Here is a 16,548-nt window from a genome sequence, read left to right as displayed (position 1 = left end):
TTGTAGTTGATTGAACCAAGCCGCATGTCGTATTTAGCGCACACCGTGCACCCATTAGGTATGTACGAGTTTGGTTGGCGGACCATGCCGGCGCTGCAGCAAAACCACTTGGCAGTGAGTATAAAATCCATACCAGAGGCGGGCTCAGTTTCACTTTCATCGAAGTACTCGGCACGCGAACGCGGCAACTATACAAGTGGCTCTACAGTTTGTTCAGAAAACGGTTTAGTAATCCGCACGCCTCAGCGCGCAACGCGCAACGCCAAGTTAAACGATTAGCGGGCGTTTAAAAGGTATCGCGTGTGTAAACGCGGAAAAGCTGCCAAAGTCAGCTCATGAAATATATTTGTAAGAGGGCGAGGAGCAGGTGTATACACATGGGCATGAGTACCAGCCACCGGCTACGAGTGAGCCGAATTGTGCGCTGTGGCGTGTTGAAAGGCTGCGATCGCGATTTTTGCTTCCCGTTGTGTGCCAGTGACATTGAACTTGTGCAAATATGTTGCATGCTTCAGCCATAGGCAGGAAGCAAATTAAGGTGTTAGAATAGTGAAGTAATAATAGTGGTTATTGCAGTGTTAAAAATAGTTTCTTTATTGTTCTAATGACCTGAAATTATGGATCTTATATTTTAATCGTTCAAATTATTTTATGGTAACGATAATTAAAATACCAAGTCACTCAAAGCTTTCGCAATTTCATCTTTCACTTACCTTACCAGCCTTAGCGAGGTGACGTTCTGTGCCTTTATCTATTTTCAATTTACATTGATAAAGATGTTGGATAGCGCCGGTTAGAAACTCGGATCCATTCAGGTTGCGTGCGGCAAACATTGTTTGTTTGGTTCGTTTTTTTTTATTTTGAAAATTAGAGCTCGGATTAAACAATTTTCAACGAGAGTATTTTTTTAACCAATATATAATCATTTTATAACTAAAAGTCAAATTTTGTTTCTGTATTGGTTTCTATTATATCGTTTTTCCTTCGCTTATATTGTTATCAATAGTGTTGTACGTTATTTTGCGCTTTAGGTGAGGATATACATATATTCTGTAAAAATATATTTATTGTAAGGGCGTCCCAACATAAAGCGAAAAGGGAGTTGAGACCGTTATTAATTTAATTGTCTTCTTAGAGATTTTCGAATTGTTTCTTTTATCACATGTCTCAAATTATTTTGTGTGTTTAAGAAGTTGTGATTGGTTGCTTCTTGATGTTATTCATTGATTTAAAAATATTCTGCAGCTTGTCGGTTAATCACTAGGACGAAAATGATATGATATGATAATTATGAAATTCTTCTGGGTTTTTATAAAACAATTATTGAACATGTATGGTATGCCCCATATGTAATCAGTTTTTCAAATATTCACGTCGCAAAAAAATTTAGTTGTATGCTGTTGGAAGCATACATACATATAAATATATATGTAAATATACATACCATATATGCCATAATCCTGCGAGCTTCCTCTGTCACTGGCCTAGCAATATTTAGAGTTGATTTGTTGCGACCAACACGCTTCGAATATAATAAATGTTCGACTCGGATAATCGATGGTTTTTTTCTGCTTATTAGCATGTTTTATTCCCACTCGTTTTCTGTTTTGTGGTTCGTCCTCGTCCTTTATGTGTAGACATGTACATGTGTTCAATTAACAAGTTTCAACGGGCGTGCGATAATTTAATTTTGTACAGTTAATTGAATTCGACAACATTACAATAAATGAAACAATAATAACAACAACAACTGCATAACTAACAAAATACACGTGTATATGCAAATTAGCGGATGAAGTAAAAATGTTTTAGATACGGCAAAGCCTTCGAAATATTTACTATTCGTATTGCAACAATCGATATATCGAGATAACGGTCCAAATCAACAACCAACGCGACAAGCATACAAATAAAAGAACAAATTTTTGTGTAACGAACAAACATGGGAAAAACATATTATTTACGGGTAAATATTTATTAACTGCTTTTGATACTAAAATCAAACATAATTGGAGCTTGTACTCAATTGTCAATGTATCAATGTAAAATAATAATGGGCGTGACCTTTTATTTTCAAACAATGTTGAAGCAATGGCGACTTTCACTGTCGCTGTTTTCACTGTGTTTAGTCTTGTAATTATGTAATTAAAAAATGCAAAAGTTTAATTCATTAAAAATGAATTTAGAGAGGACTAATCATTGATAGAGAATATGAGCTCTAGATATATAAACAGCAACAAAACAGCGTTTTTCCAACAATTTTGTCTCATATAAAAATTAAATATTTCATTAGAATTTTTTGTTGTCACAAACATACACTATTAACAAAGAAATTCTGAATTTTTTTGGAAAAAAAAATAAATTAGGTGATTGGGACGTCATTTCCGGTGACGCCTCGTAAAAAGAATGCGCTCTGGTTGGGAGGATAACTTTTTATAGGATCATCTAAAGTGAAAAAATGCGTGTTTTAGTTAACACCTTAACTTAGAAATATTTTAATATTTAAAAAGTTGTAATCGAAAAAACCCTTCGACCAAGTCTTTAAGAATTGTATCTTAAAGATCTGTGTAAGCTTTTATGAAGATGAAAAAGAGCAATGCTCAATCTTGAATCTCGCTTTTAGACATCTAAGTAAAAGAAAGTCTAAGAAGAGCAGTGTTATATATAAGCTTTATGAAAAACCTGTAAAACACGCTTTCGAAAGTGACTTTCGCAAATGACCAGGGCATTTTGATAAATTAAATGTTGGCATCACCGACAGTCGAGCTATTAAAAAATGTTAAATACCACAAAAGAAATGTAAGAAATAAAATAAGCACGATGTCAAAGATGAGATGAGCATAACGATTATGACGCCAAATTATTTCGAATCAAGATCTGGTAGACTAAATTGGAGCAATCGGCGTCATTACTGCATTACTGACACTAGCAGGACTTATGATAACTTACTGTTTAACGGGATCAGGTCCCGTCTCTGCATGACACTTAGCACTTTTACGCATGCTCACTTAAGGATACTTTTCTAACACATCTTTTCCTATTATCTGACCTCTACGTTTGCTGGGACTACCATTGGATGGCTTAAGTAACAGTTACATCAACTGGTGGATTGAAGAGGATATGGTATTCAGATTTAAATACATTGCATGTATGGTGACTTGTGTTTTATTTTAACAATATTGAATAAATTTTCTTTGCGATACTCAAAGTTTTAACTTGCATTGTTGTCCCATAGTAGCACGATATAACTAATTTGATTAATGATGATCCGATTCCACACATTACATTATATTGATTGTCATGTGTTGTTAAATCTAATAACTCAATTGTAAATTCCTCTTCCTTTTCTTTTTCGCAGATATCTTTGCTGCTCCTTGTATTTTCTACGGCCGTTTTCGCCGAAAATGTTGCTAACATAAGTGATAGCCTAGCGGTGGAAACAACAGTCGACACAGTAAAAGTAACATCAAGCATAGTACCTGCAACAAAGAGCAAAACAGAAAAACGCGACTCTTCAGATCAAGTTGGTGAGTGTGGTGGTAGCTTTGGTTGGCTGACTTGTTGTTATACTCTTGCAACATGTTGCTTGTGGTGTAAAAGTTTTATTCACCTAACGGTTGTATCACCCAAAAGTAATCGAGACAGATAGTTATAAATAATGTAAAAGTGGGTGTGACATCGCCCTCTAATAGGTTGAATATACATACATATCTTCTAAACTATTAAAGCTAAAAAAATTTGCTTAAGAAAAATCTTTTTGGCCCTACATATATGATCAGGATGATGAGGCGAAGGGAAATCAGTCTGTGTAAGCTGTAACTTAAGCAAAAACTGAGATGTCTTGAAGAAACTTGACACAGATATTCCTTAGCAAAAAAACGAGACCGATTTCAACCAAATTTAGTACGTGACATTCTTCCCATATTCTTATGCAATTGTGCGAAAATGGTCGAAATCAGACTGCAATCAGTGCTACTTCCCATACGATTTTAAATTCCATCTGATTCATTCTTTTTCAGTGTACAAATCTAGAAGAAATCAATATAACGGAGTAAAACTTTGAAAAATAATGCCTTTAGGGTATGTCATCTTAAGCCTAAGCAATTTTTCAAATCCAACAAAATCTGCTCAAGCCACTAGGTACCGAATATTTTAAGTCCTTGACTTTTTACCGCAAAAATCGGTCAATGTGTTAGATATATATTTGAAATTCAGGGATAATGCTTCCCTGAAAATGGTATGTCTGTGTGTTAGAAATGAGTTGAATCTGGTCAATACTTCCCTTACCCAATACAATGAACTTCCAGATGACATTATTCCGCATATATCGGCCAAGATGGGAGTTATCTCCAGGAAAATGAGAGAGGGTGTTTTATTGATAACAGTGTATCTTTGTAACTAAAATGGACAAGTGAAAACTTGCTCTAGATATCGTATAACTTACAAACCTTATGCACCTTAAGATATTGGCAAGAGTATGAATTGTTCGGTTAATCCTGAATTAACCTTGGTTGTTATCCTAAGAAGACACCCTTCCAGCGTACAGAGTAGAATATATATTTTAATTTTGTAATATTTGCAGGGCCAACAGCATTCACAAACAAAGAAGCTGTTCCTTTCAGACCCGTGACTAGTGGAACGTATCAACAATTGTCTCCTCAGCCGCAGCCATTCCAATCATCCCCTGCTCCTTCTCCAATTAGTTTTCAACCAACAACCGTACGTTATATAGGCGAAGAGGCAGCTCCTCAGGTAAGTCGATAGCCCGAAATAATTTTTCGTGTATTGCGATAGGTAAAATAGACATCGCAGACTATCTACAAAAGAGTCACAACTCAGAAAATGTTATTCATACAATACAGTAGAAATCGATAATAGCGACGTAACTACAAATAGTACTTTAGCTGATACTGCACAATGGGCGTGACGCCGCCCAACTTTGAAATCCTTTATCTCAGTAACTACGCGACCAATTTCGAGCATATTTCGAATGTGGCATTCAGATATTATTACCATGCGCTGTAAAAACACCGAACAACAATCATAACCGTTTCCCACATAACCCAACTTTAAATTCTATCTGATTTTCTTTCACTTTCTGTACACAAATCAAACACAAGGTGCGTTCCAAAGTAAACAGGACTTTTAAAATAAAAAAACATAACAAATGTTTTTTTTTGAAAAAATCAATATATTTTATTCAAAATGGTCTCCTTCTGCTTCAATACAGTTTTTTGCACGGTGCAAAAGCATGCCGAACGAGTGTTTTAGCTCGTTGGCCGCCAGTATGCCGGTGCAAGCCTTTCGAAAGCCTCTACGTCTCTACGTCTGCATAACGCTTTCATGAGCAAATGCATTTTTCCGAAAAGGAAAAAGTCGCACAGTGAATAGGGGAAGTGGTTAATGGTTATAATGTGGTTTTTGGTCAAATAATCGGTAACAAGCGTCGATCGATGAGATGGCGCATTATCGCGCAACAAACGCCAACGCGGAACAAACCGTACACACACCTTTCGTAAGCCCAAATGTTCGGTCAAAATGCGATAAATCGATGTTTTGGAGATGATCAATTCCATTTCCATGAATTTCAAAGATGATTTCGGCTGATTTTTGATGAATTCACGCACAGTTTCGATGGAATTTCCGGTGATCACGGATATTGATTGGCCCACATGTTGATCGTCATTTATGTCCTCACGACCACTTTGAAAACGTTGAAACCACACGTGCACTCTGCTACGTGATAGGCAATCATCGTCATAAACTTGTTTCATCAATTGAAACGTTTCGGTAAAAGTTTTACCAATTTTAAAACAAAATTTAATGTTGGCTCTTTGTTCGAAGCTCATTTTCGCACCGATAACACAAACATACTGACTCTTAAAACGCAATAACTTCACTTCCAATCAATGAAATGTCATGACATTCTCACTGATATATCGATACAAATATCAGATTCTAACGCACCTGTCGACATATATATGGCCCCACCAGGAGGCGCTAGATTCAAAAATTCCTGTTTACTTTGGAACGCACCTTGTATATCCGGAGTAAAACTTTGCTTTTGAAGTGCCCTTAAGATATTTAATCTAATGCTTAACAAGTAAGGAAGAGCTAAGTTCGGGTGTAACCACACAAATAATATTCTCGAAACTTGCAAGAATTCCTTCAGTTGGTGGCTAAACTTTATATTAAAATATGTTGCGAAAGCATTCAACTTAGTTTTATTGCTATGTTTTAGTTTGGGTCAGATAAAATTATATTAAACACATCTTGAAGTGAGTAATATCTATGTGATATTAACTTGAATGAAGAGTTTGAATTTAATGTACTGAGTTAATGTGGAAAACAATAGAAATTCTTTATATTAAGGATATGAGGTTTTCACCAAGATATACTCGTAGACTAATTCTATTCTAATTCAGCGCTAAGCCACATAATTTTTAATATAACTTGTTCACTTAGTTTCACTAAACATAAAATTTGGACCAACTTGAACTGTTATGGAGGTTTTTTGGCTCAGGTATACTTGGAAACGTATTTTCAAGAAATTTTTTTTAAATATATCTACTAGTACAACTCACACATTGACCGATTTATTCTAGATAAGGTTTGTTAGAAAAACGAAAACATTATATGAAATATATATATGAAGGTTGGAGGTAGTGTCGACCCATTTTATCTAACCAATAAAATGCTCCCTGGATTTCACTAAGGTACCTCATATACAATCACTAATTACATTGAGTAAAGTTAGCCGGATGTTCAAAAATCCTAATGTTAGTTATAAGCGGGCTAGGTCAATGTTATTCATTTTTGGTACAAAGATACACTGTTATAAGTAAAGTACGCTCATTGCGATAACTCACATGTTGGCCGATATATGCGCTATAAAATCACTTGGTAGTTCGAAAATCTTTATATTAGGTATATAAGAGCTAATATTTTCCGGATTCACATATTCGGTACTTAGGAACTTTATTAATTTTGGTCCAGTTTGACAGTTTTGGATCATGAGGCACTAGTTTAAAGTTTTATATCGTTATATTAATTGCTTCTTGACAATAGCTTGATTATAGCTAGATTTCACACATTTTCACAATGTAACATAGGAATCAGAAAAGTGTCAAATACTAAATTTGATTGAGATCAGTCAGGCCGGTCCCGAGCTATCTTATTTTATCTAAATTTGGCCGGTGCCAGACCCATCGCCAAATTTTGTCAACGCTTCCTATAAAATCCTTCCATACCATCTCGAGCGTAAAATTGTACTTTGTACATAATTTTAAAATTCTTAATTTTTTTTTCCAAATCTATATCGTCCTCCTCAAAGTAATTCTCCTTCGCCCCAATACACTTGTGCTGAAGTCATTTTCCGGAATAGCCTTAAATGCGCATAGCGATTCACGTTTAATGGCTTCAATTGATCCAAAACCAGCGCTTGTAAAGCTACGCTATTTCGGAAGCATTTAATTTTACTATTGCTACCGCCCTCACTTTGTCGGGAGCCGTAGCAGAGCCAAAACAGAACAATGTAAAAGTACTACATATATGTGCTCTGCTCTGCTCGGAGTTTTGTTAGGTAAAACCCTATAGCTGTAGCAATAGCCAAAAATGAAGTGCTGTGCTCTGCTCTGGCGTAGCGGTAGCAAAAAATCGGGAGCGGTAGTAGAGCAGAGCTAATTAAAATTTCCATGTGTTACAGCTACACATGCTACACAATTATGCCTTTCCTCCATCACTTTCATATCTCGATTGAACAGTTCTGCCTCTTCCTCACTATAATTTGCAAAATGATGATTCACCAAGAATTATGCGGATACAGTCTTACTTGAACTAAATTTTTTTCCTAGAGCCTTCGGAAATGGTGGGTGATTTAATTACAGAAATCGGGCATAACTTGTGCGGATGCGGAACATTTTTTGGAGAGTTTAAAGAGTATTTCGTCACCCGACGACCTAAAGAATTCAGTAAACATATTAGAAATTATGTGATTGTCACTAGACATAAGTAGTAGACTTATATTTCATTGCGGACGGAAAATTAAAAATCTTGCGTTTGGAGTTGCCGAAATCATAGAACAATTTTGGATTACGTACAATATTATTTAGTTAAGTTTAAAAGCACGCAATTTTTCAATTTACATAACTCTCTTGCTCTTCTTTTTACTGGCAAAGGAACCGCTTACGCGGTTATATCCGAGCTAACAATAGCGCGCCAGTCGTTTTTCTTTTCGCAAGGTGGCGCCAATTGGAGATATCAAACGAAGCCAGATCCTTCTCCACATGGCCTTTCCAACGGAGTGGAGGTCTTCCTCTTTCTCTGCTTATCCCGGCGGGTACAGCGTCGAATACTTTCATCCCTGGAGTGTTTTTGTCCATTCGGACGACACGACCTAGCCAGCGTAGCCGCTGACTTTTAATTCACTGAACTAAGTCAATGTCGTCGAATATGTCATACAGCTCATCGTTTCATCGAATGCGATATTCGCCGTGGTCAAATAAATCTTTCGCAGAACTTTTCTCTCGAAAACTCACAAATCACAACTAATCAGATGTTGTCATCGTCCATGCCTCTGCAACATATAGCAGGACGGGAGTAATGAGTGACTTATAGAGATTTGTTTTTGTTTGTCGAGAGAGGGCTTTATTTCTCAATTGCCTGATGCTGTTGTTGGTGTTGGTGCTGATTCCAAGATAGATGAAATTTTCTACGACTTCGAAGATATGACTTTCAACAGTGACGTGGGAGCCTAGTCGCGAGTGCGACGACTGTTTGTTTGATGATAGAGATATTTCGTCTTGCCCTCTTTCATAACCAGACTCATTTACGTCGCTGCCTTATCCATTCTGGAGAAAGCAGAACTAATGGCGTGGATGTTGAAGCCAATGGTATCAATATCATCAGCGTACGCCAGCAGCTGTACACTTTTATAGAAGATGGTACCTGCTTTGTTTAGTTATTCAGCTCGAATTATTTTCTCCAGTGGTAGGTTGAGGAACTCACACGAAAGGGAGTCACCTTGTCTGGAACCTCGCTTGGTATCGAACGGCTCGGAGAGGTCCTTCCCGATGCTGACGGAGTTTTTGGTGTTGCTCAACGTCAGTGTACATAGCCATTTTAGTTTTGCGGGGATACCAAATTCAGACATCGAGCCTTTTCAGGCTGTCAAAAGTAACTTTGAAATCGACGAAGAGGTGGTGTGTGTTGATTCCCTTTTCACGTGTCTTTTCCAAAATTTGGCGCATGGTGAATATCTGGTCAGTTTGTTGACGGTGGACTTCAATCTTTCACACAATCCGCCCGATAGAACCTTAAATGCGATTTTTATGAGACCTATCCCACGGTAGTTGGCGCAGATTGTGGGGTCTCCTTTTTTTAGATTGGGCAGAGAACACTTAAATTCCAATTGTTGGGCATGCTTTCGTCCGACCATATTTTACAAAGAAGCTGATGCATGCTCTTTATCAGTTTTTCGGCCGGCAATCCATCGACCCCCGCCGCTTTGTTGATCTTCAGACAGGTAATTGCTATTCGAACTTCTTCATGGGCGGGCAATGGAACGTCTGCTGCAACGTCATCAGGCTGGAGATGTGTTCCCTCCATAACTTTAGCATGCTCTGAGCATCGGTTACTAGATCTTCTCTGGGGGTTATACAAGAGTATGCTCCGGTCTTGAAATCTTCTGTTATTCGCCGCATTTTTTCGTAGAATTTTCTAGCATTACCCCTGTCTGCCACCTTGTCAAGCTCTTCATACTCCCGCATTTCCCGCATTTGTTTCCATTGCCGCTGTACGTAAAAAGCTTGAAATGCTATCCCACAGTTCCCTTATAGCGAGTTGTGACTAGTGCTCTCAGAGAGCAGGAGTGCAAGTAGAGTAGAAAATCGGTCGGCTATCTGCTGTGATTGCAGCTTTTTAACATCGAACCTTCCATGTGTTTGTTGAAGTCCGGTTTTTGCTACACAGATGCGGGCTACAACAAAATAGTGGTTTGAGTCGATGTTAAGACCTCGGAGCGCACGCACGTTTAGAACACTAGAGACGTGTCTTCCGTCTATCAGAACATGATCAATCTGGTTGGTGGCTTTTCTATCCGGAGACAGCCAGGTTTGAGATATTTTCTTACGCTGGAATCTAGTAGTCGATCAGCCTCAACCCATTTGGGTATGCTTCCTCGTAGAGGCTGAATTTACTGACTGTCGCGCCAAAGATACTCTCCTTGCCCACCCTGGCATTAAAGTCGCCAAGCACGATTTTGACATCGTGGTGCGCTGCAAGCGCTCATAGAAGGCATCTTTGGTAACAACGTCCTTCTCTTCCGTCGGGGCGTGGGCGCAAATCACCGATATATTGAAGAACTTCGCTTTGATGCGGATTGTGGCTAGATGTTCATCCACCGGGGTGAATGATAGTACTCCGTGATGGAGTCTCTCTCCCACCACGAATCCCACACCAAACTTGCGCTCCTGTAGTAAATGCCACATCGCATTTCTTGGACGGCGGTGATGTTAGCCTTTATTTTCACGAGGACATCAACTAGCTGGTTATCCCAATTAAGGGCTGTAAGGTGAATGCTCTCAAATAGTAATCCTTATTTCGTTTGCCATGGCCGTCATCAAAAGGGAGGTCTCTCATCCGAGGCTGTTTTTGACTTTTCATTGGGGGCGTTTTTTACGTGGCGGACTCGAAACTCCGTTGAGGGGATGTTTCGCCTTCTCACTTTAGCTTGCCTTTAAAGGGGTGTTCTTTGGCTACCCAGAGGATACTTGGTCAAAGACCGGAAGTCGTGCGCTGCTTGAGCCGTATGTAAAAGAATCGTTTCTTGTCACTCCCAAGTGAATGGCGATCAGAGAACTTTCCTCACTTGCGTGAACTTCTAAACATGACTCCATTCTCCATAAATCTCTCGAAAACCATAAATTAGATTTTATTCTTTGAGTTACAAAACATTTCGGAACATATCTTTCAAAAAAATTTAAAATAATTTCATTCAAAGGGAGACACTAAATTCAATATTGCCACTGTAATCTGGCCAAGTTACTTTAGAAAGTTCGCAATTGATCTTCTTAAAATTAATTTTTGCAAAGTTGAACAGAGAACAACGGTCTTGTGTATTAGTATGAACTAAGTTGGCTATGATTTCGATATTAATTTCCAAAGCAAGATGATACGAGTCCTCTGGTAGAACCAAAGACTCACATCGGACAACAGAAAATATTGAAGCGTTTTCAACGTAAACCAGATATAAGAATTTACCAAAATGGTTTGAAATGAAATTAATTTGATTAAGACCCAATTTCGGCAATGCATCTAAGAACTCGTTAAAACATATGCGAGTACTAACAGGAATAATGTTATCATCTATAGATTTCCACGATACACACGGAAAATAGAAAAAAATGTACAACAAACAGGACATCACCTCCTATTCTGCGCAGCCGGTCATATCTAAAGATTTCAAATTCAATATCTAATTTTCAAAAAAGTCGGGCTTTAGCCAAGTTTCTGTGAAAGCAATGATTTTAAAATTGCAATTAATGCTGTTTAAATACAGATCAGTAAGTTTTGTATTAAGATCTCTAGCAGTTTGATAATAAATATTCAGCGAAATTATTATTATTGTCCTTGAGGACAAGGGGAAGAGAGATTAAGGAGGTCAATGTTGGGTGGGGACATTCTTTTTAAGAAAGATGCGATATTCTCTTCATCTGACGGTCGCTTACATTTGGAAGAATGTTTTGGATTCTCTTCTTCATTTAGGGATTTATATGATTGAAAATTCATAAGGCGTAAATTTCACCGCAAGAGTTTCAAGTTCACGGCCGATTTCCTTGAAATTATTGCGCGCCTGCCTAAGGCCTTTAAATAATTCAATTTCTGCCGGTCTACATTTTATGCAAGACCAGCGCAAATCCTTTCTATCAAGATTAGAATCCAAGATCCTGCCTGTCAGTCCAGCACATTTAAGATCGGCATGCCCATCACATAGCCGGCAAGAAACAAAGCCACAACCAATGTAGCGAGCAGTTTAGAATTTCAGACATTTTTCTTTTACAAATATTACTTAAAAAACGTGAAAGAACGTCCGAAGTCAACAATTCGTATTAAATCGATGAGTTAATTTTAAGAAAATAACTTTGGTACCGATGTTTCAACTTCTTATTCACATACCGAGATCTGGGTATTTAGTGTAGAACAGTAAATTTTATAGACAGTCTGTCATTCTACAAATCTCCAAATTTGATTTTTAGTTAAATCCTAAAACTTTCATAATTATGAGTGGACACCTAAATTTTTATTACCAAGAAGCCGATATTCATCAAAAATCTTAAAAATAAGTACGTAACCTGCGAAAGCATACATCTTTGTTAAGATATCTAGAGCAATAAAAAAGTTATGTTTTTGGGAAATTGTGTAATCTTCTGCTGTTTGTTATTGTAACACTGTTTTGAAATTAATTTAATTGCAGGTGTATTATGACAGGCATCCAAACAGTCGCCCACACTCCGGACCCTCAAATGGTGGAAAATTTTCTAATTTTGTTGATGACAACATTCATTACGGGACACCTATACATTCCTTCCGAGGGCCTTATCAGCAGCACCTTGAGCAACCACAACCGCAGTCACTGCATCAACAACAACAACAGTACCAGCTTAAACACCAGTATAACCAACAGGCGGCAAAGCTACCGCCGAATCTGAGTTATGCCGAAGGAGGTTTTATACCGTCGGATCGGCAATTGCAGCAAGAGCAGCCACCACAACATTACAGGCAACAACATACGCACGCACAACAACAGCAACCAAGTGAACACTATAGTCAACAAATTCAACAACAACAACCAGTGATTCAAAAACATACACAACAGCAACAACAACAGCCATATGTTGCTATAGAAAAACCACCGCAGCCGCAACAGTCTCAGCAGCAACAACAACAACAATATCAGCAACCTTCACGCCAACAGATCCATTACATCATTGCCATTCCGTTATCGTATGTGCGACAGCTGCAATATCAATTAGCAGCACAGCATGGAGCAACGCCCCTGTCCCAGCACCAACAACAAGCACCGCCGTCAGCGCCAGTGCCCTTAGCGGCACCGCGTGCCCCCCTACCCCCACTCATTGTTTTGCAGCCAGTTGGAGGCGGAGGCGGCGGCAGTGGCAGTTCATTAAGTCGCGAACTCTATCGCACACAGCAGCCCATTCATTATGTGTCACATGCGCCGGCGTCAGCTAACCCTGCAGCCAGTCCACATGTTCAAACGCCGCCGGCGTTGACGCCACAACAATTGCCTTATCCGATGAATTTGGTCCTTTCAGCATTGGCGCGACCTCGACCGGCAGTGTACCCGGCTTCGCAGTTGTTGTACGTGCAGCCGCAACTTATTCGCCATGCACCACAGCAGCAGCAGCAGCTGCAACTTCAGGTCAAACAACCTCATCACTTGCCACATTACGGTAATTAAAATGCATTGCCGCTCAAATATTCGCCTTCCGTCATTATCATAATATCCGAAAGAGATGGAAGCGCGGCATTGACATTCCGCGATAGTAAACATAATTATACATTCATATGCACATAATTATAGGGGAAATCTTTTTTGCATTGGCTACAAAAAGTTGTAGGTAATCATAATTGAAGTTAGCTATCTTCGATAATCCGGAAAGATCAAGTCAGGCCCCATCAGTTGGATTTCCAGTTTCGTGTCTTTGTTTTCGCTTTGGCTCCTTTATAGCAATAGTACAATAAGATTGAGGACTTAGTTTGGTATTTTTATCAAGTGTTTTTGACTTGAGCACTATAAACTGAAAATTATTGAAAAGAACGTTTTCCAAGAATGGTCCGTTTTCAGCTGGCAATATGAAGCCAGAAGGAGTATTTCCGACGATGTTATGTCCTGCGTCACCACCACGCATCTAAAATTACTACTCACGGCGGTCGTCGGACCTAAGTACACTTGCATAAATTCCAAATTGTAATACTAATATTGAAAATTGGTAAAGAACTTAAGACCGATTGTAAAAAAGTTTCTTCAAAGCAAACCTCGCTTTTCTAAGATGTTTTATTAAGTACTACCTCTACGAGTATATGTAGAGTTTGTTTATGTGCTCATGAACATATATATTTTTTTAAGTCAAAGGACTGAAATTTAAACTCGTTAATTATCAATTGCAGGTCATGCATCGGATCAACAGCAGGCGCATGCCATCGAGGAGCGCAACACGCAGCTATCAAAACCTTCGCAACCACAACAACATCCACATCCAGGGACACCTCGTGGCGGTCCGAAACCAAAAGTGAGTCAGGTGTCATCACCTCCACCACCCGCAGTAACTTCTCCGGCTTCACCACCTCCTGCCCCACCGCAACTGACGACTGCATTGCCGATACAATCGCCATTGCCCATAGCACCACCGGTATTGTTCTATGGCCCCACCTTTGTGCAACCACCGCAGCCCGAGCAGCATTCACTACCACCATCTCCCTATGCCAGTTACTTTCAAGGACAACTAGGAGCAGCGCAAAATGCAGCAACATTAGTCAAATTGTCATCACCGAGTGCAGTGCTCGCGCCACAGACTGCTCTTGCACCTCCCTACTACCACATTCAGCCACCACCCAGTGGACCGTCGCCGTTTGCAGCAGCATTAAGCCCACAAAGCCTCTTAGTTGCAAAAGCACCTCTTCAGTTGCAGCAGTCTTCGCTTCAACATCCACCACTAGCATTGTCGGCATTCAGTGGCCGGCCTGCAGTCTATGTGGCACCGCAGGATGCCGTCGACAGCATCGGCGGGGCGCCTTGGTCAGGAGGGGGATTGCCTTACTTTATACATCCGGCGGGTGTGCACTATGGAACACACCTATATAACCCCGGCACACCCTTGGTAACACAAAAGCTGTTGGAAAATGTAGCAAATGCTGATGTCGATAATCAGCAGCAGCGACAACAGCAACAACATTTGCGACCGGAACCGGATCGGAAGCAACAGCAACAACAATTAGGTTCAACAGCGACAAGTGGCGGTAATGACGACAATAATGCCATTGTTAAGTACCCTTAAGGTAGTAGTAAGGTTAGGATGTTGAGATCATGGAAAATGGGGCGAGAGCAGAGAAATTTTGTTACATTGCCACGGTGACGCTGTCTTCTATTCCATCACAATTCGATCGTAACGGGACTATTCAAATTATGTTTTTTCCACTCATCTCTCATATTTTCAGTATAACATTCATACCGTTATTTATTTGCTCACAAAACTCTATAATCTACTTATATATAAATGACCTAGTGTTTTAGCGATCGTACAAGTTATATTATTTCGAAAATAAAGTAAATATGTAATTGTCTTCAACTGAACTTTTATATTTACTTATATTATATGCGCATAATTTTGACCACTGAAGATAATCTCAGGAAAGCTTTTTCGAAACTATGGGAAGATTCTCGCAACTTTTAGATATTTTGCTACATACTCGTACAATAAAATATCATTTAATATGTAAATAAGGTGCGTAAATAAAACTAAAAGTATTTTAGGTGTATATGTAGCCACAATGAAAGAATCCGATGGAATTTAAAATTATGGGAAGAAAGTGTTGGTTAAGTCCAAATGGAGATCATATTATTCAAAACGTATTATAACATCATCAGAATAGTGTTATGTACAAAATTTGGTTGAAATTGGTAAACTAAGTCGCTGATTTGCGCTCTCGCACCGACGGAATAGAAGGACGATGTGACGAAAGATGTCTTTTATGAGCACTTGGAGCGCACTTATGAGAGCTGTCTGCACCACGATGTCAAAATCGTTCTGAAGATATCTGGGTTCAGGTTGATCGACATCGCCGGGCCCAAAAAATGGTTATCTTTAGTACTAGATTCTACTATATAAAAAACGCACGTCAACAAAGTATGTTCGATGTTGAAAAAGCACTCATCAGCAACTCGGTATAAGTAAATTGAGGGACGGCATTTCAAGCTCCTTAAGTACAGTTGCAAGCGAAACCTTTGATTTTCGGAAAAGGCAAAAGAACCGCTGTCACGATGAAGAGTGTCGTATCGCAGTGGAGTGATAGCATACTGATTACCTCGAAATGTTACTATTGACCACAACACGTGCAGAATGGGATAGATACCGAGAGCTGAAGAGAGAGGACAGATGCATTTGCAGATAAAAAAAAGAGTGAGGCCGAAATATGTGACTATGAAGAGCTTGACAAGCGACAGGGATAAGAATATTTGGTTATTACATCGTAAAAGATTTAGGAGAAATGTTAAGCCTACGAGAGGGTGGGAACATACTAATTAGCAGGCAAGGTGTCGGTTGCTTCTGCAATTCACTGTATCAATTTGCAGTTTTGTATCTTCATTTAGTGCTTAGTTATGATATTTTATACATACGTCTTCAATTGATTGGGTTTGTGGGCGTGGCGGCGTATCTATTACGTCCATTTGCGAACTCGTTCCCACTTTTTTTGCCAAGGAACACTAGTACCAAGTTGTATTAAGATATACTAGTTTTTACCCAAGTTATC

General features: G+C 39.1%; 1 protein-coding gene across 13 annotated transcripts; it reads left to right on the top strand.

The window, feature by feature from the left end:
• The first annotated feature begins 69 nt into the window (after positions 1–69).
• Positions 70–15,370, top strand: LOC105222655 (transcription factor SPT20 homolog). 13 transcript variants are annotated; one of them, XM_049454349.1, is made up of 6 exons: positions 150–293; positions 1,699–1,966; positions 3,359–3,527; positions 4,583–4,752; positions 12,473–13,469; positions 14,188–15,370. In XM_049454349.1, exons 2-6 carry the CDS (start codon positions 1,943–1,945, stop codon positions 15,072–15,074), a joined length of 2,247 nt encoding a protein of 748 aa, XP_049310306.1. In that variant the 5' UTR covers positions 150–293; positions 1,699–1,942; the 3' UTR covers positions 15,075–15,370. The 13 variants fall into 13 exon arrangements, with proteins under 13 accessions (XP_049310302.1, XP_049310301.1, XP_049310306.1 ...); XM_049454355.1 differs by having other exon boundaries at positions 152–348; positions 1,813–1,966; XM_049454354.1 differs by having other exon boundaries at positions 152–348; positions 1,790–1,966.
• The last annotated feature ends 1,178 nt before the right edge of the window (positions 15,371–16,548 follow it).

Source organism: Bactrocera dorsalis, chromosome 4 (genome assembly GCF_023373825.1).
Source record: "Bactrocera dorsalis isolate Fly_Bdor chromosome 4, ASM2337382v1, whole genome shotgun sequence".
Lineage (NCBI taxonomy): Eukaryota > Metazoa > Arthropoda > Insecta > Diptera > Tephritidae > Bactrocera > Bactrocera dorsalis.
The sequence above is the reverse complement of the archived record's forward strand: the minus strand, read 5'-3'. Positions and strand labels throughout refer to the sequence as shown.